The following is a 27,681-nucleotide window of genomic DNA, read 5'->3' on the forward strand; positions in this document are numbered from 1 at the left end:
AAAGTAGGATGAACAAAATAAATTTCCTTTTATTAATTTGCTCTATATACTACTTATAGGTATACAATGAAGTTTACTTAATTCTGTAAAAAGCATTAATACATTTCTCATTTTTTAGTTTTAATCTAAAAAGAATACTGAAGAAATGTAAAATCTTTGGAATGATAGTTTTGTTTAAATATTAAAATTATTACAAGTTAATGCTTTTTACAATTTACTATAAATATTGTTTCATAATTTATTATTCAAAACGTGCAACATAGTTTATTCGATGGTTTTTTCAGTACTGCCCTAATGGCTTCCACGAACACTTCTTCCAAATTTTCACGTTTCAAAGCTGAACACTCAACATATTTGTAAGCCTTTATTTTCTTTTTCATTTTTTTGCATTCTTTAAGGGTAATTGTATCCACATTTTCTACATTTCTGAGGTCTCCTTTAGTACCTATCAAGAAGACATTCAAACAATTATAACTTAAATTATTAAATAAATTTATAAATAATAAAATACTATATTAAAGATACTTGCCAACAAGAACTATAGGTGTGTTTGGACAGTGATGTTTGATTTCTGGATGCCATTTGTTTGCAACATTTTCATAAGAAGTACGAGAATTCACTGAAAAGCAGATCAAGAAGCAATCTGTCTGAAAACAAAATTAAACAATGTATTGATGAAATTTTGAAATTTTATTACAAATTCTATACATATTAACACTTTGTTGACTGGTCACGAGTATACTCGTATTTCCATGCAGCAAAATGACCGACTGCACAGGATAGTTTTGGCATGAAATAGCCAGTCAGCAAAGTGTTAAAATACATATGTATAATATAAAATAGAGATGGGCAGATCAAATGCCCGCTGAAGAACTCAGACCACCGCGCACATAGATATATGTTGGTAAGGTGTGGAAATTTATAAATTTTTAACTTTGGTAATTTGAAAATTTATAAATTTTTAATTTTTACACCTTCAAAAAAAACAGAAAAATTCGGAAATGCAGAAATATATAAATTTTAATTTTTCGAGTTCAGAAATTGATTACTTCCGGGCGCAATTACCCATTACTGTTATAAGATACTATTAAAGAATAAGTAACTTACATTTGGGTAAGATAAAGGCCTAATTCTCTCATAATCTTCTTGACCTGCAGTGTCCCATAAAGTCATATCAAATTCTTGTCCATCTATATATATTGTCCCTGCATAGTTATCAAAACTAAAGAAAAGAGATTACAAACATCATAAAGGTATGTAGATACATATTCACAAAAATAATATTAAATATATGATTTTACTTTTTAATTAGATTTTTATTTATACATCTATCCCCCGATTTACACGGAAGACCGATTCTTCGATTCCTTTGGTTCTTTTTCAATTCCGCGTAAATCGATAAAGAACCAAAATGCGCATAACATAGTCAGTTATTTAATTAACTTCATTGATTTCAACGTAAAATAAAAATAAAATGCAAATGAAAAACAAAATATGTCAGTCTATTCATGCAATAATAAATATACATACATAAGTAAATACATTTAAAGTTATATGTATGTATGTAGTGTCCACCGATGACAAGAAGTCTCTTGGGACGGCACAGGGGCAAAAGGGCGTACTACGCACACACCGACTGACCCTATAGTTTTACACGAACTTAATTACATACGTCACGACCGCAAGTAAGTACGTGTAACATAATCAGATTGCGTTATTCTCATCATGGGACTTCTTGTGATCGGTAGACAGTAATTGATTTTATAAAAACTAGAAATACAAAATTAATAAAAAATTAGTCCAAAAGTTTAATTTCTATCATCGCTATCATAGAATTTTACGTATCACTCGATAGCATTTAAAATGCGATTTTGATTCAATTGTTGATGTGACAATTTCAAATCGAAAAGACTTGGTAATGAAATCCGTAATTAACAGTGGTGTTTGGTTTTTGATTAGATCTTCATAGACCTCTTCATGTAATTGAGCTAAATATTGATTAATATTTCAGTGGAATCAACGAGCCCGAGCAATACTCAGAATACCTATCTTTCTGTCTAATATTCAGCGTTGACTGTGGATCCATGTGGACCCTAGTGATGTGCGGCCCGATTGATATGTCAGGTTCCCGACTATTCGGGTTGGTTCCGAAAACATCGGGCGGGCTCGGACGGGTGTCCGAACATACAGGGTGATCCTCTCGCTAGGGGACACAAAGGAACTGGCGACAATGAATCTCTTGACCGCACCACGAAGACACACAGAGTCGTCTCGGCCCGGGTAGGTCCCCGATGATACGTGACAATACGGACCTCTTTATGGTGCGGTCAAGGGGTCCATTGTCGCCAGTGTTCCTTTATGTCCCCTAGCGAGAGGATCACCCTGTATGTAAGTACACTGAGTTGCATTGAACTTGTCGCAGTGAAGTTGGCTACAAATTCACTAACGCATTCACGCAGCGTTGGTGAGCCGATTTGTAGCCAACTTCACTAACGCATTTACGCCGCGTTGGTGAGTGAATGCGTGGCCAACTTCACTGCGACAAGTTCAATGCAACTCAGGGTACATACGTGCAGTCAGGTAGTCCGACTGTTTCGGGGCAGGTCGGATAAAGTCGGGTAGATTTGGACGAACTCCCGCGGTCTAATTCTTATGTATTTGTTAATACTTGCAATAGGCATATGCAAAATCTGTTTTATGTGGAATTTTGGAATAAGATAATTTTTATGTGGAAAAATAATACTTTTAATGAATTTATTTGATATGAATTTCATTCCATGTCATCTGTATGTTCATTTTATACAAAATAGATTTTGAACATGCTTATTGCAAGCATTAACAAGTATGTACATTGAGTCCCATCGAAGTTGTCGCAGTGAAGTTGGCTCGCTAACGCCGCCGCGGCGTGATTGCGTTAGCGCGCCAACTTCACTGCGACAACTTCGATGGGACTCATTGTACATACACGAGAGTTGAGTCGTGGGAACTCATCTAAGTCTGCCCCGCTTTATCCGACCTAACTCGAAATAGTCGGGCTATCCGACTGCACGCATGTATCGGACACCCGCCCGAGCCCGTAATATCGGATACCCGCACATCCCTAGTGGACCCGTTCGAGCGAGCAGAAAGCGGGAAATACTGTAATATGAATGCTTTTTGTGTATGTATGTACAAAAAAGGAGGCAGAGGAGGGATTTAACAAACGAACCATACTAAAAAAAGACTATGTACATATCCCCCCCCCAAAAAACATAGATGTGAAACAAAGGCCAAGCCCCCCCCCCCCCAATACCCCCCTCCCAAAAAAATCCTTTGGCCTTTGTTTCACATTTATGTTTTTTTGGGGGGGATATCATTACTTTTTTCTAAGTGTTTAAAATAATGCAGATTGTTTTTCTTGAGAAAGTTTTCCATAAAGCTTCCTTCTTCCTACCAAAACAGTTTTAATAATTCTTCTTACACGGGAACTGGTTTATAGAATTATAATATAAAAACTCTACCCTCTACTTTCATAAAGAAAACCTCTGTGGGCGGGACACTATTACACTTTTTAGGCATTTTTGATAATTTTCTGTACTTGTGCTAAAAGAACCTTCTTTCCACCAAATTTCAACATTTAACCTACCCATGAAGTGGTTTATTATAGTATATTAGTATGCCCTAGCCGCTAACAATTGAAACCCCTGTGGGCGGGGTACTTTCAAACCTTTTGGGATTTTTCGATTTTTCCCTTTATTTACACGTCAATATCTACCACCATGCCAAATTTCAAGTTTCTACCTACACGGGAAGTGCTTTATAATTTTGATGAGTCAGTAAGTCAGTGAGGCAGTGAGTCGTATAAACTCCAATTTTCCACCGCCTATATCTTGGAAACGGCTAAACGTAGAACTTTGAAACTCTTAGGTTTTGCTTATCTCCACTCTCGTAATATGTATTTTAAATTTCATGGGTTTATCTTGAAGTTGACAAAAGTTTTCAACTCGAAAACTACTAGGGCTAGAGATACGTTTTATACGTCATTAGAAAGGTCTCGTCGAGACCAGCTCAAAACCGTTTCGTTTGTGTTTCTAAGTGGTCGGAGTCAAAAGTTACAGAGGTTTCAATTTTTTTTATAGAAAGTATAGGTCGCATACATATTTTAGGTGCGCGTGCGGCGGCACGGGCTCTAGATACGCGAGGGACGAGCGGGTTATACCTAGTATACGAATATGTGCACAGCATAAATTTTTGTTTTTAACAGTTTCTATTTTTAAAAAACCGTTATTTTGAAAGCCCAATAAACCAGGGGATAGATGAATGTACTTGACAAACATTTTGCTTAACCACTGTATAAAATTATTTAAAACTTATGAATTACAAATATCTTTTACATTTCATTATATATGAAGATAAAATTTATGATCCTTGATTAATATAATACTTACACAGTAGGTACATACTCGGAAGGAAATTCATTTGTTGTGTATGTAATAAGCATACATGTTTTTCCTACTGTACCATCACCAATTGTAGTGACTTTAATTGGTCTATGTCGGGAAAGTGTTTTTTTATTTTCTGAAAAATATAAAAGTAATTTCATTTGTTTTAGTTTGCAATGTATTTTTATAAATGAGAAGCTCAATGGAAAGGGGGCACATTTCGCGCTTACGTTGATTTTTAGTTTTTTGTACCGTCAACAAGCTTTATTTTAATTTTTTTCCATGTAAATTTTATAATATTGTGGCATCTGCCTTTTTCCCACTGAGTCCTTCAAATATAAAAATAACCAACTTTTATTATTGTATAAGTACATAGATATGTACGTAGTTATTCAAATATTTATTTTATTTTAATGAATTTTCATTTCTGAATAGTAAATACATATAGGATTAATTCTATTAAGATATCAAATGAATAAAGCTTGCAATAAGTTTGTAATTTTTATGCCTTTTTTGTCGATGAAGGTAATAGGTAATTAAGTATTTACATACATCCGACGAGTGAACATCAAGGCTGGCTTTGTCATTGTTTGCTGTATGGCAAATTAATTAAAATCGAAAGTTTTTATGTTTTTATCAATTATATAAATATAATTTATAAATAATATATTACCATCCCATCATTATTAGTTCTAATAAATAAAAAAAAAAACACTTGTGATAAAATATTGAATTTTTTGGTTTATATGAAATTACATATTTTTTAAAAAAATTATCTATTTATAAAATTAAACATTAAAATATTATTTATTTTCAATATCAAAATTTTAACACACATTTTTCAAATAAATTATGTACAATATTAAACAAATTTTTAAATTCCATTGAATTAATTTTATAATGTACTTTTAATATTAATTAAAAAAATAAATCGAGTAATAATGTACATAAACAGTTTCAGTTGATATGAGAAACAATATCTTTCCTGTTAAAATCAGTAAAATTTGATGGTTTATGTTATGCATATAAATATGTGTATATGTAATTTATTTCATTCTATAATGTGTCGTCCGCATCACATATGCTGTGTTCGTACCTTTTTGAATTGCATACCTTCATCATTCTATATCTTGAATCACCAATGTCATTCCTCTCTTTTTTATCCGACTTCGAAAAGGAGGAGGATACATACTCAATTCGATCAGTATTTTTTTTTCCACTATACAGACTTTCGCTACAAAATTTCTAAATCTTTCTCTATTGATCAATATTTATCGAATATGTGAATAAAAATCAGATTTTGTTTTGTAATTTCAATAAATAATACTTTAACCTTAGAACTTTTATAATACTACACAGAAGTTAAAAATACATACCTTTCATTTCCGAAAATGAAAAAAAGAATTGATTTTATATACAGTATGTCTGGTTCAAGTGTATACACGCTATTATTTCCAGGGATGTATAACCGGTACGATTTTGTTACCGGTATAATGTCAACAAGATTATATCGAAATTAATACAGGGTGTCCCAGAACTGGATCGAATCCCGTGAAGGTATTATTGCCAAGGTGATTCTAAACAACTTTTTCCTTTGCCAAATGTTGGTTAAAGCTTTGTTTTGGGGGTAGCGCGGGCTGAACCTGCAAAAGTGTTGGCTATTGATTACGTTTAAACAGCAATCATGAACAAACACGGCGACACCACATCGATACAATTTGAAGCATCCTTTTCGAGATATACACAATTGAAAATTGGGATATCAACTTCCAAAGTGCGTGTTTTGTTTTCGAACAGCTGATAGCTAAGCAGGTAGTCCATTCTCTAGTATCCGAGGTCAGCGTCCGCCCAAAGAGACATGTGGAAAGACAAGGATGCACATCTGCCGAATCAACGAACCATTTATGGTTTTAAAAAACCATAGCTGCATAGCTGTCAGCTGTTTGAAAGCAGAACACGCGCTTCGGAAGTTGATATCCCAATTTTCAATTGCTTATATCTCGAAAATGAAGTTGCAAACTGTACCGATGTGGTGTTGCCGCACTTGTTCATGACCGCCGTTCGAACGTAATCAATAGCCAACACTCTCGCGGGTTCAGCCCGCGCTCCCCCCAAAATGAAGCTTTAATCAACATTTTGGCAAAGGAAAAAGTTGTTTAGAATCACCTCAGCAATCATCCCTTCACGAAATTCGTCTCAGTTCTGGGACACCCTGTATACTATTGTGTCCATCACACTTTAAACGCCTTTCTTTTCTCAATGAAATTAAATAATAGATAAGATTTAGAAAATTGATTAAGTATATAAGAAACATAAAGTAAAATAGTCCAACTTTTGTTTCTGATCTTGTATCAACATTAAATTTAGGTGCTATGAGCCGGAGGGAGCGGTTGAGTAGCAGGGGCTTTCTTTAGGTTATGGCGTTTGTCAGTTGACTCGACCAGTGTTGGTAGGTAACACTGGAAGTTTAAGGAAATAGACGCGTAGACGAACCTCCGTATGGCTAACGTGGAAAGCCGCAAGAAATGTTAGTAATAGGCCTCGTAACTTGAATTCTTGGTTACCTCAAGTGGTTAAAGTACACCTTAATGGGTTCTCCAGAGCGGTTATTACAATTGAACAACGATATATAGGGTGTCCCAGCTTATATAAGTGTTATAATTCCGTTATTCCGTAACTATTAATGATAGAAAAAATTGTTGATATGAGAATTGCACGGCAAAATACATTTTTTTTTCATACCATGTAATTGTGCTTCTCAAGACGAATTCATTAAGCCTTAATGTATGCACTCGATTTTAATTAGTTTTCAAGATATAACGTTTACAAACTTCCCGATTTTCAGTAGATACGTCTCGTTTCGAGTAGCAAATCGTAAAAGCGGCCCTATTGTTGCGGTATAGGTCTGTGTCGGACCACCACTCGCATATAAATGTTTACGCGAGAAACTTTGAATTAATACTTACTTTGCTATTAATTTATATTAAATTTTATAATATTTGATAATTGAAAATTATATTATTCATTTTTCTAAATTATTTTTCATATTTTGGGAATTCCTGTTTCCTGTATATCGCCATTTTCCCATATGGAAGCCTGATTTCATTACGAGTCTTTGTACAACTGTAAGTATTATACGGAGTGTGTTACTCAAAAATTGTTATAGAACGTTGATTTTTAATATTCGAGTATTATCACTGAAGAATTCGATGTTTTTGAAACCTGTGTACTCATTCTAGAGTTCGAAACTAAGCTGTATTATTGTGAAACATTATTGTTAGTAAACAGAAACGTCACGTTAACTTTTTCACAGATGTGGAGTTTTGTCAATTTCCTCTCATTAATAAATAAAAAATTTGTTTTATACATTTAGTGCAATAAAAAAATAAGAGTTCTTACTCGTTTTCTTACTTCTTTTTGCGCGTGCATGAGCTATTTTGAACGGCGTGAATTTTAAATATCAACAAATATAATTTACACCAGCTTTATTTCTTAAAAGTTTTTTAGAAAGCAAGATCTGCTTTCACAACAACTATCATAATACATTTAACGCCCCTCCTAATTTTTAATAATAAAGAAAGCAATTATAACTGCAACCTAATGCAAATTAACTTCATTTAAAAATCTGATAATTAATCACAAATCGTATTTTGCTCATAAGTGTTCACATCCTATAGGTAATCACTGATCAGATTTTGAAATAATCTTAATTAAGTTTTGAAAGATATGTTAATTAAAACAATTAAATTATGATGCAGAAAACTTTTATAGAATGTAAGCTGATTATTTATTTGAATAATGGAAAATCATAAAAGGATACAGCAAAAATAGTTAATAGAGGTCTTTCTACGTCCCGATATTAAGAAATAATATCAGAATTTATCTAAAGAAGAAATTAACTAAAAGTAAGAGGTGAATAATCAGAAAAGTAAAAAGAAATCACCAAAATAACCTGTTCCAGCAATAGTTGCTAATATTTAAAAATATTTTACATGGTGAAAGATTAGAAGGATAACGAGGCGCAGACAGTGGTACTCAACGCCAATATGGTATCCAAGGTTACGGGCGCAAGTCAAGTTGAAAAAAATCGGTGCAAATCGGGTTCGGGATTGCTTGGAATTCAGATCGATTCGGAAAAAAATGGCGATAATCGAGCAGGATTGGGCGAGTATTCGAATGTATCTTTCGATAAGTACGAATGGATATTCGATCTCGTCCGATTTCACCCGATTTCTTCCGACGGTAAATTATTGTTCAAACATAATCGTTATATACATCACTAAATTCGTCTGAAAATGCGTAATAAAGTAACAGTAATAAAAATATGCGTATAGTTCCATTTGAAAATATCACACCCATATTAATATCTCTGTAAATAAGATCTAAAAAAACAATACTTGTATGGAACAAGTAATAGCGTGAACACACTTAAATCAAACATATTGTATACACATGGTAAATGGTTTTCACAAAGGGTTATGGTACTAATTTTATTTCTAAGTCTGGTACTTTCTTGCTATTATAATAATAATTGTATTGATCGTTACAATTGTTTGTTAGATATACAAATTAATTCGACGTTTTGAACAATACGTCTTCTTAATGTCTATTTTAAATTTAAGTATTTTCCCAGGCTTTTGCGGATTTAATGTGGGGTAAAGTTCCGAAAGCGACAACCCTCCGATTTTTCTGAAATTTTTGCCAAAGCTTATCCTTGATTAGAGAAGAAAGTCCCTAAAAGGATTTTTGGCGACAAAGCCTCGTTTGCCCCCCCCCCCCCCCCCCCCAAGTTTTGACAGTTCTTACTAAATATCTTTGAAAATATTGATTTTAGAGAAAAAAGTTTGAAACAAAAAATGAAGCTCATAAAAAGCTCTACAAGAAAGATTATACGCAGTTTTTACGTAAACCTATTATTTTGGCTGTTATGAACAATAATAGTATTTTTTCCTCAGCTGTACACTCAGTCCCATCGAAGTTGGCGCACAAACACATTCACGCCGCGTCGGTGAGCCGATGCACCCCACCTATCGGCTCACCGACGCGGCGTAAATGCGTTTGTGCGCCAACTTTACTGCGACAACTTCGATGGGACTGAGTGTACCCTGAGTTGCATTGAACTTGTCGCAGTGAAGTTGGCCACGCATTCACTCACCAACGCGGCGTAAATGCGTTAGTGAACTTGTCGCAGTGAAGTTGGCTACAAATCGGCTCACCAACGGTGCGTGAATGCGTTAGTGAATTTGTATAATTATTATTGATGTATTTAAGTTAGGTTAGGCTATATATTTAAATCCGGAATTAAAACAAGAATGATTACATTTGGACACGTAATTGAAATTACTACGAATTGCTAAAAATAAATCTTCAATTAAGAAAGAGAAGACACCAAATTAATTTTTATTTTTTTTTTTTTTTAATTTTGCAATGAGGTCGGGAGGCAGGGAGGGTGTGCCCCAACCTCCGGGACTCCCGTAAGTTGTCCCTGCGGGCAAATGCTCGCTTACCAACTAATAAAAATTAACGTGGCGTTACCGACATGACTGTAGTAATTGGAAGATTTGAGTGAAGAGCAGGAAAATTTTCAAAAAACCCGCTAACAAAATAATCACAGTAGGAAGCTTTGGGAGGTAAGTTGAAAGAGCACTGGGGGCACCGGTGCATATACAGGGCAGAAGCCAAAGAATGTAGCTATACTAGGTAACAAGGAAAGAGGAAGCGCTCAAAAGACACCAAATTAATTTGTACATCTAATACCTTTAACCCTCGGACGGCGGACCATGGAGAGAGCCACAATTTTAATTTAAATTTGTATTTCACATTATTTGCATTTTCTAAACTCGACACTGTTCTTTTAAAATTATCCTTCTAATATATCAAACCCTTTGGTTTAAAAGTTATACATTTAACTTTAGATTAATATCCTTGTATACGTATCCAGGCTCCGTTGTTCAAGGGTTAACCATTAAATGGTATTAACTTTAAACAATAGAAAATTGTTTTAAATTTAAATTATACATATTATGCATTTATTATATTATATTTATTTACCTTTATTGTTGTTGCACATGTCTTATAAAAATGAGAATTCAGTGATCACGAGCCCAAAGCAATTTACTCTCAACTTCCCGCTCAATTTGATGGCGTTTCTTATCAACAGTAAGTGTTGCTAGTTATCTATTTGTCATCCGGTCAACTCCATTATCCGCTACATTATTCGGCTGTTGAGAAAGGGAAGAGATTGATAGTGCTGTGATATTTCATATCCATAAGACTTATTGATATGCATATGTCGATCTGCATATAAATAAATATTTCCAAATTTGCCGACGATTTAGCGAGTTTAGTTTTTTATAAGTTAATTATGTTATTAACAATATATTAATACAACAAGCTAATATTTATTCAATATTTAAATAGTAATGTAGTAACCTAAAAAACTACAAGTACTCGAGTTTAAGATAAAAAAGCTAAAAAGAACAAGTATCCCAAAAAGATAATAAACTAGATGTGTTCGAAATAATTTAAACCATCATTTATATCAATGCAGTTGAAACAGTGACTGTAGAATACTTTGTGCCTGATTCACTGCATCGCAACGGTGGACAATTGTTTGATTAAAATGATGGAATTATGTTTCCTAATTTGTGAAACTGCTCGACCCCATAAAACTGAGATCATCATACTTTCCTGTCAATTACCTTCATACGTGTTACCACGTTTTCTGAAGAAAATGGAATATTATTTTAATTATAATCTAATTAAAATTCAGTAACTTATAACCATTACAATGAATTTATTAATTAACAGTTTTTGCTTATGAAAAATATCGTTACGTGATTTAAATGACAAAATATTGATGATTTACGCGGTGGTTTTGAGTAATCCTGGAGAATAACAGGTCCATGATACAGGAAATAAGAGAGTTACAGTGAGACGAAAAAGTGGGTAGTATGCGTAGATAGATTGAGGGTGTGCCTTCAACACGCTTCGCATCAAATAATTCTAACCACGCCCTTCCTTCCGCATTCCATTTTTCTTTGCACCAATTTCGGAAATACAGTAATTAAATTTCGTTAGTGCATTGTTCTCATTTGTCATAATTTAAAATTCACAGATATCTATATTTAATTATATCAATAATTGAACTATATTGTACTTATATACATGTTAACAATATTAAAAAAAAAAAAAAAAAATAATGTGGAGGCATTTGATGTATGTAAATATTGTTATTGAGGTTACATGCAGTGTAGTTGTGCATCCATGAAAAGTGATTCTGTGTCCAAATCCTTGACACACAAGAAAGGTAATGTTTTAAGCACTAGAAACTATGATTCAGTTAATTTTTATTTAAAGACTAATCTTATATAAATTACTGTAAACGTTACAATTTGAATCTTTGAACCTTTAAATCTTTCACAAAATTTATTATTGTTCAAAAAATAGAACAATAAATATCAGGTGTGGTAAGTTCATCACAATTTACTTATACATACATATATGTATCTGCTATTATTCTATCATATTCAATGAACCAAATCGATAAAAAAGGAGCGTCATTGAAGAGTTTTTATCGGTGTAACCTAACTCGTCTCTTTGACGCCTCACAATTATTTACCTTTCTCCCGCGCAATGATACAAGACTTTTATGTACCTACATAAATAGGTTGCTAACATACGAATGAAGTAGCGATGACATAATCTGGTTGTTCGTGAACCTGTGTATTCGTGTTAGGCCTTCTGAACAACGTAATTAAAAACTATGTACTTAGATACGAAACATTATATCCTCCACGCGACTCGATCATTTAAATGCTTATGCTTACGTAAAAGATGCATTTCAATAATAGCGTACGTTCAAGGCTTAGTTTGTCAGCAAATCGTGCTAAACCGATAACCTTTATCTTTACAATATTTTTTATCTTATTTTGATAGTCCTTTCGGCGAATGTACTTTTCTTATAAGATAAAAAATGATTGTACAGTTTTTATTATTGCCTGAAATGTGTAAGTATTGTGGTAAGTTTTCATGAAACGGTAGAGGATTAACAAATGCTCGCGGTTTGTTATCAATCCCTCATCCTGTTTGATAGAAGTTTCATTCTTACCGCGGTACAGAAAAATATCCTTTCAAAGATACACTTCTATCAAGAACTGAAATAATTTCAATAATAATCAGTGTTTCATTCTCTCTGCGAATATTTTGCGCGAGAAAATGGAGGCCAAAGATGGTACTATAATAAGTCGCTATGCGGCTGATTTTTTGTGTTGATAAAGAATGATAACGTTATCACAGCGTGATCATACATCTGAAGATCGGTCATTTTAATGAAACTCTTTCAATTACGATAATATCTTAAAATATTTAAGAACTTTTAAGTAACTCGATAAACCCATAGCGTTCATTTATTACATTAATTTTGTAGAAAATAATATCTAATTTGATAAAAGTTTATTTTAAAAAAGAGAGAGATAAATAAATAAAAATTATATGATAATTTACAAAATAAGATGAAAATCACATCGCAATTAATAAGGAAGTGAAACTTCACTTCGATATAAGTTAAGTAGAGAAAATAATTTTATTAAATATAACGTTTGGTATTCAACGAAAAACAATGTTAAATAATTGATCGCGCGATTACGATTTAAACAATGTTAACGTATTTTCTTTTACACTGCAAATCGGTAAACTGCAAATTTCTTTAATTTAATCCTCAGACAACGGATCATGGAGAGATCACTAATTTTAATTTTTGTATTTCATATTACTTTTATTTTCTAAATTTTACGCTGTTCCGCCCAAAAATTATTCTTCCAATATAATATGAAACTCTTTTGTTTAAAAATCTTTGTATATGTTTTGTAAGTTTGGGTCCCAATTGAGCCAAACTCCGCTGTTCAAGGGTTATTAAATTACCGCACAATTTGATCGTGTAAATTCATTCCATGAAATAAAAGATTATATTTTTGTTGTAAGTGTGAAAAGTTACTTACCTTACAATACTATTATTGATGAAGCAATATATAATAAAATAGCTCGTGACTCACCGTTAATTACAAAGTTTTAGTCGAACAAAACAACCGATTAATGCGACAGTATGACATATTTTCACTTTTCATTCGATGCATGAAAAGGTACGTTCTTCAGGTTTGATTTTATCCACTCGAACTGATTGAAATTCTCTTAGATACCGACGGACGTAACGGGAAACCTGCGTGGACACAGTTCGCGCGACGACTGCTTCACGACTACGAAACACCGCCGACGCGTTTTAAACATTCACTGATACATCATTTCTACACATAGCTTACAAGGAGAGCTTTACATATGACTCAATCAGATCGTAATAAACTTTAGCATAATAGTGAATTGTACTATTATAAATTTCTTTATATATGCATTTAGGTGTAGGCAAACAATAGTTTAAAATATATTCAAGGTTAAAATTGTGATAAGCTTTATGTATGTATATTTGCGATCAGATTAGGCTTCCCTAGAGACAATGGTGATATAGGGGAAACAAGAATTCTCACAATTCTTATTTTGTCGATATTAATATTAAAAGTGATTTAAATTTTTCCTACGTAAATGTTTATACGCAAACGGTGGGAGATCACAAACCTATATGTATATCTGGGGCTTCCTTCCTTACATTGTCATTCTTCTCAGGAACGCCTAAGGGGAAAGCCGGGAGTTCGAATATGGGCAGGAACTACTAGTCTCTCTGGAGAAGCTTGATTTGATCGCGAGTGTACTCTATTGCAAAACTTTCTTTTAAATAAATTATCCATAAAGCAGATAGATTGTAATAAAGAGTAGTTTCTTAGGCGCGAATTTGAATCTGCTGCCGGAGAAAATTTTCCAAATTGCATTTAATTTTTAATTTTTTTTCAATTGTATATTAATGAAATCGTTAGTAAAATCAATTTTAATTCCATTTCATAGCATTGTGATAAGAACCATCAACTTTTTCTTTAAACTACACGTTTTAGGAAAAATATTATAAATTGTAAGACTTCATTAATCGTTATACTATAATTAACATTATAATTAATGTTTAATATATGTTTAATAATGTTTAATGATATTTAAAATTCATTCTAATAAATGTTTCCTAAACAAGTTTATAGTTGATTTATTTATGATTTAAATTTAAATATCTATTATCCGGCCATAAATATGTATATCGCTTATCATGTATTATTTAAAGAAATATTTTAATATCGATTATTATAATAATAAACAGGGAATTTAATTAATCGAAATAACTTTCCAGACATTGTAACGAAAGTTAAAAATAATTTTTAACCCGTAAATGATCAGTTGCTTATGATTGATTGTGTACATAAATTAAAATTCTAAATTACACACACTCTGTGCTCGGAATAATATTTAATTTCATGTTCATAAATGGTATTCGATTGATGACGTAGGTGGTTTAATTAATGACTGCACGACGGAACATTATTCAATTGTTTGACAAGTTTGGTACAATACCGCGATTTACATTTTTTCAATAGTATTAGAAACATTCTGTTCTTTAAATATTAAAAGTTTCATAAATTTTCTTATTGACTAACATTTGTTACTTTATTTGTATTTAAATTTGAAATAAAACGATGTATACGGTTACTAAGCGCGATAAGTCTCCTTAGAGAAAATGGCGATGTTGAAGTTCCATCAAAATTTCAATTTAAACTTTTACTCAAAGTTAAATAAAAATTAATATAATTTTTAGTTTCTGAATAGTGTAAAATTTAACATGTACATCAAATCTGAAAGCTTCAAAATTCAAATTTCGAATTTCAGATTTCAAAATTTCAAAATTCTAATTTTTAAGTCTCAGAATGAAATATCTCACAATGCAAAGTTTTAAAATGTCGAAATTTAAATTCTAAAAGTTTCAAAGTTCACTAAAATGTCAAAGTTCAAATTTAAAAGTTTCAGAGTTTCAAAATTCAAATTTCAAGATATAAAATTTTGAAAATGCAGATTTTATGTACGAAAATTCAAATCTTTTAATTTCTAAATCTGCATTTTTGAATTTTAGAATAGAAAACTCCAAAATTTCGAGACTCAAATTTTACACTTTCCGAAATTACCAAATTTCAAAGTTTTAGTTAGTGATCCTCTATATGTTTTTTCCACCGATCACAAGAAATCCTACGAGAATAACACAGTCTGATTGGTCGAGGTGGTTATATCACTAATTAGGCTCGTGCAAAAGTAGGGGGTTAGTCGATGTGTAAGTACGTTATATCCTCTCTCGGTGGACAGTCATGGACTTATGTAAATACATACACATACTTATACATATACATATCTGTGTTCTTCAAATATGAAAGTATCATTGGGTCCCAGATTAGGAAGATACATAGAGAAAGTTTCAAGGAGAGCAGAAAGCTTGCATTTAATGAGATAGAATACTATATAAATAACATTAATAAAATGTATTGCTATTTTGTACGTTTGCAGCTAATTTATTATACGAATACCAACATTTGTTGCAAGTATAAGAGGAACTGCAGAAAGTACGCAGAAAAACTACACGAGTCACTTTCATGAGTGTAAATGTATCTACTAGCGGGGTACCGAGTTGTTCGTTCGAGACTTATCGTTAGGTCAAGCCCGCGCGCTAAGATTGGTTAGTGTTTTTCCTTAATAATTTAAAAACGAAGCTTTAAACAACATTTTCCTCTGCGAAAATGTTGTTTAGAATCACCCCAGCTATCACCCTCTTAAGCGGCTTACACTCTTTCTGGGACACCCTGTACATATATTGTTGCGTGTGGATTTAGTGATCTAGGGATATTTTAGGATGTGCAGAACGTGGGTTATGTGCCCGTGAAGCGCTGAAGCGCTCTGCTCGCGGCGCGGCTTTTAATAAAACAAGACACCTTTGCGTAAAAAAAAAATAGAAATTATATGACTTCATTTTTCTCTCTATATCTTCAACAAAAATGAATGCAGGCGGTTTGAAGCTTGGAATCGATCTGAGCTTGGCGGTGAAGATCTTCGATCGATGTTGGCTGCCATCCCCTCCTCGCTGGATCCTGAATCCTCCCTCAGGATCATCCCTGGTCCAATGGTGGAGGAGTCCATCTCTGTCCGGAGGCGGTCCCTCTCCCTGGCTTCGGTCCATCCTTGGGCGAGTGGAAGATGGTGGTGCTCCGTCAAGACTCGAGAATGATTCTGTGCACACGTGCTAAGAGAAAGCGTGGGATCCAGAGAAAACGGAAGATAAAAAGGTCTCGCGCTAGCGAGCCGAGGCAACCCTTAAGAGAATTTACGACCCTCTGTAAATAAGCAGGATGTCGAAGAGACTTCGACAGTTTCAAGAACCAACATGATTTTCGTTAAGAGTAACAAATTAGATACGGCCCGAAATAAATTAGTTTCTTAGAAATTTGAAATGGGACAGTCTTATTTCTCCGGATTTCCATTTCTCCCAGCACGATCACCACCCGCGTTGAAAGTTTTACAATGTCTTATCAATGCTTGTTTATTCCTTTGAATTTTGGCTCCTAATTTATGAGCATTGATATAACATAACGCAGACATGCTGCAGTCATACTCTTATGGCATCGTCGCCATATTACATTTCATTCAACACTTGCGATTACAAGCTTGCAGCTAAATTCACACAATATTGCACACATACATACAGGCGAGGTTAGCAACAATATACACAGCTATGGCATGTAATATACAAACTTATAACTGTTTGGAATGTCACCACCGACGCGACGAGCGATTGTCTCTCGTCGGTGATGTCATTCACGCAGCTCCTTAGTGAGAAAAAATCCCACGAAAGCGCATCACTGACTCTAACCAAATTTTTATGCGCCTCGCTTATCTATCTACCATATATCCATAGGTAATAATTCGAAAATCATATTAGACACTTCGCCGCTAAAAAAGTACCGATTTTATTAATGTAGGTAGTACGAAGAAAAATGGCTGAATTCTCGGTAAATGTGGAAGGAGTTTCTGACAATCAAGCCGATCGAATTAACTGTTTGATCAAAGAAGTAATAATTTTATTTGAAGTTTATATCCTTTTCTATATTATTCCAAGTTAAATAAATTTAAACGAATCCATACTTAGTTACACGATTATGATTATGTATTTTCAAGTATATAGAGTTGAAAAAAATGATTAATAAATATAAAACGAGCCGGTACTATTGGGAATTACACTATTCTACTTTATCGATAAATATTTGGTCAGGACAAATCAAATACACAAAACTGCAGGAAAATGAAGCTCGTCTGCGAACAAGTATTATCGAGTCTACCAAACTAACAGACTTTAAAGAACAGGAATTGAAAAATTTGATTGCAGAAAGAGGAATATATTTCTCTGAACAATGGTCTCTCATATAGAATTTCTTTATTTAATATTAATTAAAAATTAATATGAATTCATTTTTATAAAAACTCCACGATTTTTCTAGTGACAGTTTCCGAATCAAAAGTACAAAATTCACTGATAATTTTTTGCGCGCGCAAAAGGAATATGTAAGTTTACACATCATTTAAAATATTTTGAGAAAAAATTTGTGAAAAGGAAATTTACACGTGTTTTCTAGTCAGTAGATATTTTATCGAAAGATATCAAACAATATTGCGATGAATATGAAAAAACAAATAAGGAATTGCTAGAACTTAAAAACAAATTAACAAAACTCGAAATAGACTGTGGTTTTAACTGTTTAAGCTTAGCCGAAGAGAATGATGAAATATTAAAAATTAATGCTGTTTTGATTGATGTAAGGTAAGTATAAGAATATCAAAAAGAAAATTTGTTAAATATTTTATGTTTATAACTAGCACTTTAAGTATCTTTTATTAAGTATTTTGTTTTTATTTATTAATATAGGGAAAATAATAATATTAAATTATTGAAGATTAAATCTGCGCAAGATATGTTGAAAGGATTGAAAAATGAAATAAAACAGAAGAAAATGTTGACTAATTTTTTTAATAAATAATTTATCTCATCATTATATCTTATTATTACTACTACTTGCAGTACATATGTAAATTACAATTTTTGTTAATGTTAAGCTATTATAAAAAACGCTGAGATAAGACAAAAGGATTAAAAATATATTCCATTTATGTAAAGTTTTGGTTTCAAGAAATGTATTAAATTCAAATTTCGCTATTAGGTAAAATAATCACTTTTTATATTTTTTACGTGCAGCGTTCAAAACATTTATTTACTTGATTTGACTATATGTATGTACAAAATAAAATGCAAAGAACCACAACAATTGGTTTTTATAATTGTAGATTTATTGTCCTTATTTGTATAATTTGAAGAATTTACGAGAATATAATGAGCACGTTTTATTTTAATGTATAATTTTCCCGCGCAAAGCATGTCAGTAAGCGCCAACCGACGGTGAGCATTGGTTAGAAGATTTAATTTATCAAAAGCCGGTGTATATGTACTGCGTTGTTTCGAGATTCTTTTCTGAAGATTTAATATTTTTTCACTTTGAGGAAAAGGAAGAATTTTTAAGTTAAGCCGATATGGAACTGACGGATGATAATTTGCTTACGCTTAGTGAATATTTAAAGCATACACTTAGTCCAGACGTAAATGAAAGGCGACCAGGTGAATATATAACCTCTATGTTCTATATGAATTATTGAAAATAACATTAAATTTTTCATACGATTCTGAACATTTAGGTATTCTAATTTACAAAAGTGCTTTTGTCGTCATTTTTTGTAATTAAACATGTAAACAAATCACGGTTTGCATTTTAACAGATTCACTTTACAAAAGAATTTTACTTGCAAGTGTCAAGAACTACTTCAATCCTTTTCTTTAAGTATTTAACAAACCAAGTTAATTTCTAATAACAATTATTTTAAAAACAGATATTCATTACTTGAATTTACGAAAGAATATAAAAAAGTTAAGAAAAGTGACATTCTCTGGTACCAATAATAAAGCGATTACTAAAGTATTCTATTTTTTATGGATATTACATAAATATGTGCTACACAAATTTTAATTCATTACATCCTGTATGATAAATTAAGAAATAAAATTATTAATTATTTTTGTTTGTTTGCTTTAGCTGAGAAATTTCTAGAATCTGTTGAAGTGAATCAAAATTATCCATTACTTCTTCTACATCTTGTGGACAAATCTGAAATCAACATAACCATTAGAATTGCTGGTGCAGTTGCATTTAAAAACTATGTCAAACGTAACTGGAAAGTGGTAATTACTTATGTTGTAGCTCTTATCGAATTCTTTATTAAATGATCTAAGTACTTTAATTCATGCAATTGGATTTCATTTGTATTAGGAAGAAGATTCTGTTGATCGTATTCATGCCCAAGACAGAGAAACTATAAAAAAATTAATCGTTAATTTAATGTTGCATTCTCCTGATTCTATTCAGAAACAGTTGTCCGATGCTGTTTCAATTATTGGAAAATATGATTTTCCAAATAAGTGGCCAGAGCTTATAGACCAAATGGTTGAAAAATTCAATACAGGGGATTTTCATGTTATTAATGGCGTTTTACATACTGCACATTCTTTATTTAAAAAATATAGATATGAATTTAAAAGTCAAAGTCTGTGGACCGAAATAAAATTTGTATTGGACAGATTTGCTAAACCTTTAACAGATTTGTTTGTTGTAAGAATTTGTTTATTCAATTTTTTACACAATATAGCATATTAACTGCTTCTTTCAATTGCTAAATTATATATTGTAGGCTACAATGAATTTAACACAAGTACATGCGAACAATGTAGAAGCATTAAAAGTTATATATAGTTCTTTGGTAATTTTATCTAAAGTGTTCTATTCTCTTAACTTTCAAGTAAGTAAAATAACTAATAAAGTAATATAAGAAAGTATTATATTAAAAAAAAAATGAACAATATTTTTTATTCTAGGATTTACCAGAATTTTTTGAAGACAATATGGCTGTGTGGATGAGAAATTTTCATACCCTGTTGAATACAGATGTTCCATCTCTACAATCTTCTGTATATTTACATATAAATCTGTTCTTATACTCGTTTTATGTAATAATATTTTTGCATTATAATGTTTGATGTATGTATAGGATGATGAGGAGCCAGAAGTAATCGAACAACTAAAATCACAAGTCTGTGACAATATTGGCCTTTATGCTCAGAAATACGATGAAGAATTTCAACCGTATTTACCTCAATTTGTAACTGCAGTTTGGAATCTACTTACGTCTACAGGGCAACAACCAAAATATGACACTGTACGTAAATATAAGAGAAAATTATACGTATTTAAATAAATTTCATTCTAATAAAACTATATTTTTGCAGTTAGTTTCGAACGCTTTACAATTTTTAGCAACAGTGGCAGATCGTGGTCAGTACAGATATTTGTTTGTGGATCCAGGTACTTTAAGTTGTATATGTGAAAAGGTTATAATTCCGAATATGAAATTTAGAGGTAATCACTGCAAATAATATATGTATTTAAAGCACGTACAGTTTCAATAAACATACGTTATTATCGGCTTATAATAAAAACTGTTTAACAATTAACAGAATCGGATAATGAATTATTTGAGGATAATCCTGAAGAATACATTAGGCGAGATATTGAAGGTAGCGATGTAGATACAAGAAGACGCGCTGCATGTGATTTAGTTAAAGTGCTTTCTAAATATTTTGAAGCAAAAATAATGGAAATTTTTGGCGCCTATATTCAGGTAAATAAATCAAATTATATAAACCACATGTATATGTCGTCATATTCCATTTATCGGTTTTAGGTAATGTTACAAAATTATGCGGAAAAACCTGCTGAAAATTGGCGAAGCAAGGATGCTGCAATTTATCTAGTCACTAGTAGTGCAAGTAAAGCTCAGACGCAAAAACACGGCGTTACACAAAGTAGCGAACTTGTTCCACTACCTCAATTTGCAATGCAGCATATTGAACCAGAATTAGTAAAACCAAATGGTACGTAAATTTGTTAAAGAGTGGAATCAAATTTATAGAATCATAACTTTAAACGTTGCATTTCAGTGAACGAATTCCCTGTACTTAAAGCCGATGCAATTAAGTTTATAATGACCTTTAGATCAGTATTGCCGAGAGAAATGATACTTGGAAGTTTACCGCAACTAATTAGGCACTTGAGTGCTACGAATATTGTTGTTCACACATATGCTGCTTGTGCAATTGAAAGAATACTTGCAATGAAAGGACCTGATAATTTGTATTTGTAAGAAAACAAATAGTTTATTTAAAAATGTTATAACCGTATTGTTGTGCACATTGCTTGTAAAATTCTTTTGTAGAGTTAAAGGAACTGATTTATCGCCGCTAACAGCAGATCTCTTAAAAGGTCTGTTTGCATGTTTAAACATGCCTGGTTCAGAAGAGAACGAATACGTCATGAAAGCTATTATGAGAAGTTTTGGTGTTTTACAAGAAATTGTTGTGCCATTTTTAGCAGATCTTTTACCGAAACTTACAGAAAAACTTGCCATTGTATCTAAAAATCCGAGTCGTCCTAATTTCAATCATTTTCTCTTTGAAACATTTGCATTATCCATTAAGTAAGTATTAAACAAACAAAAAATAATGATATCAATAATAAAAGTTATACATTTCTTATACGATTTTAGGATCGTATGTAAAACTCACAAGGTAGCGGTTTCATCGTTTGAAGAAGCATTGTTTCCAATTTTCCAAGAAATTTTACAACAAGATGTTCTAGGTATAGTATTGTATTAATTCTCGCACGCTGAATACAGGGTCATTTTGCCCCTGTACTTTTTTTTGTTGTGTATATGTATATTAAGGATATGTCGAAACTCGGGTTCGGCCGCAGAAATCTAAAATTTTGGAGTTTTAAAAATCTGAAATTTTGAAAATATGATATTTTAAAAACCTGAAATTGTGAGATCTTAGAATTTTTAGATAGTGAGGGGGCCAGTCCATCAGGTCGGGAGGGGGTAGCAGATTCACTCTAGCTCCCTACTTAGTTACACTAATGTCTAACTAATAACCTCGGACAAAATACTTTCGAATTCATGTCCAATTCTACCCGATTTTTCTCGACCTGACCCGAAGTTTCTACATGCTTTGTTATACTTAAATATATTTTTAATTTTGTATATAATTATGATGACATAATTATGGGTGAAAGTGATCCTATATCCAACTACCACGTTTTTCGAAGGTTACAAGAATTTCATCAGTCTTTTAATGAATGATGTTTTCAGAATTTCTACCATACGTTTTTCAAATTCTTGCCTTGCTTTTGGAATTACGAACTCAAGATATGCCAGAAGCATATTTGGCTTTATTCCCTTGTTTACTGTCATCTGTGCTCTTTGAACGTCATGCTAATATTCATCCATTGAATCGGTTATTAAGGGCTTTTATTAGCCATGGTGCACACCATATAGTAGCACAAGATAAAACAAATGGTTTGTTAGGTGTATTTCAGAAACTGATTGCTTCAAAAGCTAATGACCATGAAGGCTTTTTATTGTTACAAAGTATTATTGAACATTTTGCACCGTAAGTTTTCACGTAAAAGCAAATCATCTTTTTTTTATCTGTATTAACAATAATATAACATTTTCAGGAATGTTTTGGAACCATACGTGAAACAAATTTTTGTATTACTTTTTCAAAGACTCTCATCATCAAAAACAACAAAATTTGTAAAGGGTCTAATTGTATTTTTTGCATATTATATCATTAGGTATGGTGCGACTAATTTGGTTACAATTATAGATCAAATACAATCTCAGTAAGTTATTTTTACATTCGAAATTAAAAGTAAAATTAATTCAGGTAATTATAATGTTCATCTTATTTACAGAATGTTTGGTATGGTTATAGAACGTGTATTATTAGCAGACTTGCAAAAAGTATCGGGTGATATTGAACGAAAAGTAGCTGCAGTAGGAATCTCAAATTTACTGATCGACTGTCCCGCAATGCTAGAAAGGCCATTCAATACATATTATCCACGTTTATTAGCAACATTAGTAGAATTCTTTGAATTGCCGCAGGATCAAACTACATTACCAGAGGATGACGCGTTTCCTGAAATTGAGGATGCACCTGGTTATCAAGTAGGATACAGTCAACTTCTTTGTGCAAAAAATCCTCCAAAAGATCCATTAGAAGGTATAGGTTTTATAATATTTGTTTACAATGCATTTAAATGTATAGTATCTATCTGAACTTCCCTCGGGAAGATAGCGTTTTAGAGAAAGAAGGTCCCACTAGGTGCGTGTAAACATTCACTTAGAAAAATTTTATTTAATATTTTTGAAATTTCGCATTCTGAAATTTTAGAATTCTGTTTAAAACATACCTGGTAACTCTCGAGTATTATAACGAGTAGTGAAACCTCCTTTCTCTGTGTCGTCAATTGCCTTACAGAAATCTATTATGATATTTTATGTTACAATTTTTAATCATTTAGCGGTTGGTGACGTACGTTTGCATTTAGCACAAGGATTAGCAAGATTATCACCACGACAGTTACTCAATATTCTAGACCAAATTCCAGAGCCTAACGCAAATCATCTGAGGACCTATCTTCAAACAGTTGGCATTACTGTTGCATAATACAAGCTAGATGTCCGAGATAGACTAAAGATTCATCTAATTACTCGGAAAATAAACAATATCGAACTAAGTGAACTGTAACAAAGAGGCACAAGAAGTTCTTTTTTAATATTTGTTACGAAACGCTGCGAGACTGAACATTGTATCACTTGGTTATCATATGTAATTAAATAATTCAGCATTTATTTATCATTTTTATGTGATGCTGTTTGGAATCTGTGACTCCGACATCATAGAAATATTAACATTGTAGCACAACACTGATTGAAACAGTCAGCCGCTGTGTTATTTATATATAACATTCCTGAGGAATTATTTAAATCAATTCACTCTTTGTACATTAAAAAAAAAAAGTAAAACACGTCTCATTAGATTAGGTGATCTCTTGTTTAATAAACAGGTGAGTATCTAATCGAATGCTATGCTGTTGTATAATGGCCTGTGGATGAACTAATTGTTAAATAATTTTCAAAGTGGGATGTACAATTTTTATGCCTACTGTATTTGTAATGATTGTTGAACAAAAAATTTTAATCACATTTTGTATTTTGAACAAATTTGTTTCCACGTTGTTCCTTCTCATTCGTAAATGTAATTGAAATTTCCCGCCTTTAAGTCTTCCATAACCGGTGTAGGATATCTCTATTAGAATTGTATAACTAAGATGAAAATATTACTTTTATATTAATAAAACAATTTTACATGTCAAGAATATTACAAACACATCATTTAATAAATTTTTCAATAAAATAATACGTTATCACCTATTACACTTTTTTAAATGAATAAAAATAATTTTGTAAAGTGTTCTTCATATTTAAAATACGATTGGTTGAACTAGAACAAAGAGGAGGTATAACTTGGTATGTACATACTTACATACACCCTCGATCATGCTCGGCGTCCCTCTAGGAAAAATGGCGGTCTAAGCTAATGGAGGGGAAGGTGTCTCCACCACTGGGTATAATATCGTGAGCCAGCAGGCATTATGCCTAATTTACAAGAAACACTTTTGTATTCGAGAAGAAATAAAATTTTCTTAAATGCGTTGAGTTAGTTTAGGCTACTAATGATCAACGTTTACTGTAAATGAGACAGCTCATACATGAGTAAGGAACTGTAAAGAAGCGCAGATTTTGTAAGAGTGGAGTGTAAAGTGCCACAAACGAAAATCAATGTAATGCGACAAATTGGAGTAAAAACACGATTTGAATTTGAATGAGAGAGATTGGCGCGGTGCGGCGGCTATACTGCTAACCTACGCACGGACGCTAATTTTTTGGTGGGCAGAAAGGAACCATAGTTCCTAGAGTACGCTACCCTCAAAGTAAAGGGTATGTGTAACCCTTGGAGGGAAATACTTAAATAAATAATCGCTAAAACAGTCGGTTTGTTAATTAACCAATAAAATGAATAATGAGCTCGATTGGAAAGTCGGTTGTCAAAATAATTGATTATGCTTAGTTAAGCTTAAAGACGTCTGTGACGTCGGGTTCATTCTTAAGAATCAAGATTAATTAATCTTTATATCGTGCTTACTGGGTCATTGATGTTCTTAATAAAAAATGGCTGTATGCCAATTACAGCAAACAATGACTATAACTGGCAATTTTCAGTCTCCTTCATGAATATTTCAAACATATATGATTATAATTAAAGAATTTGTTTTTATAGTTTATTTATTTTGCAAGACTTTATTTATTTAATGATTTAAATAATCGCTCTTTTACAATTAATCCGCATCGGTTATGATATTGTCTTTATTTTTTTAAGTTTAAATTGTAAATTAAAGTGTTGTAATGGTTTAATTTGTGTTGAAAATTAGAGTTTTTGTAAAGTAATTAAGTTAATAAATTGAAAAAGTTGTAAAAACTTAAGTTTAACTGATTTTTACGAAATAACCTTCCCACGCACCGAAACCGGTACAGGTAGCGTTCGGATACTAGGATCGTTGGTGTCGCTACAATCACGTATAAATGATATCGATGAGATGCACTGTATACCTGTTGAATCGTCTTTATATGTATCTACTTACTACAAAAAGGGTATAGCAGGATAAGATGGTCAAAAGTGCCCTTGAGTCGATTTTATTTAGCAATGCACCATTTTATAGCTTATAATAAAAAACCATTGTACACTAAGTTTCAACCTTGTATCTCAACCGGGAGGGAAGTTACAGGGTGAGAAAGAAAAAGTGGGTTTTGCCATATTTTCCCTATTTAATGGCATTCAAAAAATCTGAAAAAATTCTAGAATATTCTAGCGATGTTTCTTTATGATTGTGAATTTTTTCAGATTTTTCGGTTGCAAATCCTAGGCGTGAAAAATCAAAAACGCAAAAAAAAGTCGAAAAATTGAGATTTCGGGTAGAAACTTTCGAGACACTAGATTTTTACTTTCACCGTAGTTAGATATTAGCATGACTGGTGTCCTCAATTTTTTTCAGATTTTTCAGTCGGGTGCGCCGTGTTTAAAAAAATCAAAAACCGATATTTTCGACATATTTCGTGTGATAACATGAGAAATACCTTAAATTTTTATATCTCCTTTATACACTGAGTGCATTATATGATTTCTAACATTTCTGCATTGGACGGAGCAGGATCTGAATGGAGAGAGTGAAGTTATTGTAAATAATTGAAAATTATGCAGTTTATCTCCTAAAATATTCGACAGTTTTTCAAAAATATTTCGAAAACTAAGACCGAGCGGCGCGGCGGTTATATGTACATATAGGAAAAAATTGTTCAAAATGTTGATTTCTACAACATATTTAAAAATCATCGAAATCGGAACAGTCGTCCGCAATTTAAATAATTATCAAAGTTTTCAATTTTAATAAAAATAAAACAATAATAATTGAAAATAATTACCATCTAGACTGAACTATTACAAATTTATGAATATATGCGTTAAAGTTTATGAAAATAACCCATACCATTGAATTCGGTGGAATAATATTTTATTACAGAAACGCACGTAAGATGATAATATGGATGCCAAAACGAAAACGATAAGAGTAAGCCTATAAAGAAAAACGCAAAAACAAAGGAAGAAAGGAAGAAACAAAAGAATGAAATCCGGAATGAAAGGAAAGAACGCTAAAACCGCAATGTACAAAACTTAAACCAACTCGAAACTCCCTTGCTTTCATTGCTATCCTCAACAATATGCAATATAAAATTAAATATTAAATATCATATATGAATATTATATCTTACCTGCTCTCATTCATATTGTCTTGCAATCTTCGACTTTCACACAATTCACAATATTATTTTCAGAAGATATCTATTATATCTAACGTATCATAAATCATAAGTCACTTTGTTTACACGGCGTATGGCGTTTTTATTTAGTCGCGTTCCAAAATTCTCTGCCAGTACTGAAATCTAGTTAAGTAATGTAGATTTTCAATACTGGCAGTGAATTTCGGAACACGACTTATACCCAATGAGCATACATTTCTCGAAAATTATACGCTCATTGAATAGCGCGTGTCGCGTTATCATGCTGGTCTGCCGAGCAGTGTTCAGTTTTTTCACAGAGATAAAAAATATCGATGTTATGTAAAAAAGTATTGATAATCGATTAATTGATTTACAGAGACATCGACAAAAATAATCG

The 27,681-nt window shown here is 32.2% G+C and overlaps 4 protein-coding genes across 8 annotated transcripts; 3 read left to right on the top strand and 1 right to left on the bottom strand.

The window, feature by feature from the left end:
* Positions 1 to 224: 224 nt before the first annotated feature.
* On the bottom strand, positions 225 to 27,368 carry LOC114880697 (ras-like GTP-binding protein RhoL). Of its 5 annotated transcripts, none has more exons than XM_029196974.2 (6): positions 13,475 to 13,742; positions 10,473 to 10,642; positions 4,428 to 4,557; positions 1,108 to 1,222; positions 530 to 647; positions 225 to 445 (listed from the first exon to the last, which is right to left on the bottom strand). In XM_029196974.2, the coding sequence occupies exons 2-6, from the start codon at positions 10,489 to 10,491 to the stop codon at positions 246 to 248; spliced, it is 582 nt and encodes a 193-aa protein (XP_029052807.1). In that variant the 5' UTR covers positions 10,492 to 10,642; positions 13,475 to 13,742; the 3' UTR covers positions 225 to 245. The 5 variants fall into 5 exon arrangements, with proteins under 5 accessions (XP_029052807.1, XP_029052808.1, XP_029052809.1 ...); XM_029196975.2 differs by lacking the exon at positions 13,475 to 13,742 and adding an exon at positions 12,083 to 12,107; XM_029196976.2 differs by lacking the exons at positions 10,473 to 10,642; positions 13,475 to 13,742 and adding an exon at positions 27,276 to 27,368.
* Positions 10,653 to 16,812, top strand: LOC123987821. Its single transcript, XM_046285947.1, has 2 exons — positions 10,653 to 11,730; positions 16,398 to 16,812. Exons 1-2 carry the CDS (start codon positions 11,667 to 11,669, stop codon positions 16,634 to 16,636), a joined length of 303 nt encoding a protein of 100 aa, XP_046141903.1. The 5' UTR covers positions 10,653 to 11,666; the 3' UTR covers positions 16,637 to 16,812.
* LOC114880703 lies at positions 17,384 to 18,421 on the top strand. The gene is made up of 5 exons (XM_029196987.2): positions 17,384 to 17,458; positions 17,565 to 17,800; positions 17,885 to 17,948; positions 18,020 to 18,204; positions 18,310 to 18,421. The coding sequence occupies exons 1-5, from the start codon at positions 17,384 to 17,386 to the stop codon at positions 18,419 to 18,421; spliced, it is 672 nt and encodes a 223-aa protein (XP_029052820.2).
* LOC114880696 (exportin-2) lies at positions 18,826 to 24,593 on the top strand. Its single transcript, XM_029196973.2, has 16 exons — positions 18,826 to 19,053; positions 19,526 to 19,671; positions 19,760 to 20,098; positions 20,178 to 20,285; positions 20,362 to 20,454; positions 20,535 to 20,702; positions 20,773 to 20,902; positions 21,001 to 21,164; positions 21,228 to 21,417; positions 21,484 to 21,682; positions 21,759 to 22,019; positions 22,089 to 22,180; positions 22,689 to 22,989; positions 23,057 to 23,224; positions 23,297 to 23,607; positions 23,909 to 24,593. Exons 1-16 carry the CDS (start codon positions 18,969 to 18,971, stop codon positions 24,052 to 24,054), a joined length of 2,901 nt encoding a protein of 966 aa, XP_029052806.1. The 5' UTR covers positions 18,826 to 18,968; the 3' UTR covers positions 24,055 to 24,593.
* Positions 27,369 to 27,681: the final 313 nt, after the last annotated feature.

Source organism: Osmia bicornis, chromosome 5 (assembly GCF_907164935.1).
Source record: "Osmia bicornis bicornis chromosome 5, iOsmBic2.1, whole genome shotgun sequence".
NCBI lineage: Eukaryota > Metazoa > Arthropoda > Insecta > Hymenoptera > Megachilidae > Osmia > Osmia bicornis.

What these genes read in the sequence shown, in the direction of transcription:
- LOC114880697 (XM_029196974.2), bottom strand. An exon ending in GGCCTTTATCTTACCCAAAT is followed by an intron (nt 648 to 1,107) that starts GTAAGTTACTTA and finishes TTTTGTTTTCAG; the next exon opens with ACAGATTGCTTCTTGATCTG. An exon ending in CACACCTATAGTTCTTGTTG is followed by an intron (nt 446 to 529) that starts GCAAGTATCTTT and finishes TCTTCTTGATAG; the next exon opens with GTACTAAAGGAGACCTCAGA.
- LOC114880696 (XM_029196973.2), top strand. Translation starts at nt 18,969, where the DNA reads ATGGAACTGACGGATGATAATTTGCTTACGCTTAGTGAATATTTAAAG. An exon ending in CGTAAATGAAAGGCGACCAG is followed by an intron (nt 19,054 to 19,525) that starts GTGAATATATAA and finishes TGTTTGCTTTAG; the next exon opens with CTGAGAAATTTCTAGAATCT. An exon ending in AACAACCAAAATATGACACT is followed by an intron (nt 20,703 to 20,772) that starts GTACGTAAATAT and finishes ATATTTTTGCAG; the next exon opens with TTAGTTTCGAACGCTTTACA.
- LOC114880703 (XM_029196987.2), top strand. Translation starts at nt 17,384, where the DNA reads ATGGCTGAATTCTCGGTAAATGTGGAAGGAGTTTCTGACAATCAAGCC. An exon ending in TGCGCGCGCAAAAGGAATAT is followed by an intron (nt 17,949 to 18,019) that starts GTAAGTTTACAC and finishes CGTGTTTTCTAG; the next exon opens with TCAGTAGATATTTTATCGAA. An exon ending in GCTGTTTTGATTGATGTAAG is followed by an intron (nt 18,205 to 18,309) that starts GTAAGTATAAGA and finishes TTATTAATATAG; the next exon opens with GGAAAATAATAATATTAAAT.
- LOC123987821 (XM_046285947.1), top strand. Translation starts at nt 11,667, where the DNA reads ATGCAGTGTAGTTGTGCATCCATGAAAAGTGATTCTGTGTCCAAATCC. An exon ending in ATCCTTGACACACAAGAAAG is followed by an intron (nt 11,731 to 16,397) that starts GTAATGTTTTAA and finishes AAATGAATGCAG; the next exon opens with GCGGTTTGAAGCTTGGAATC.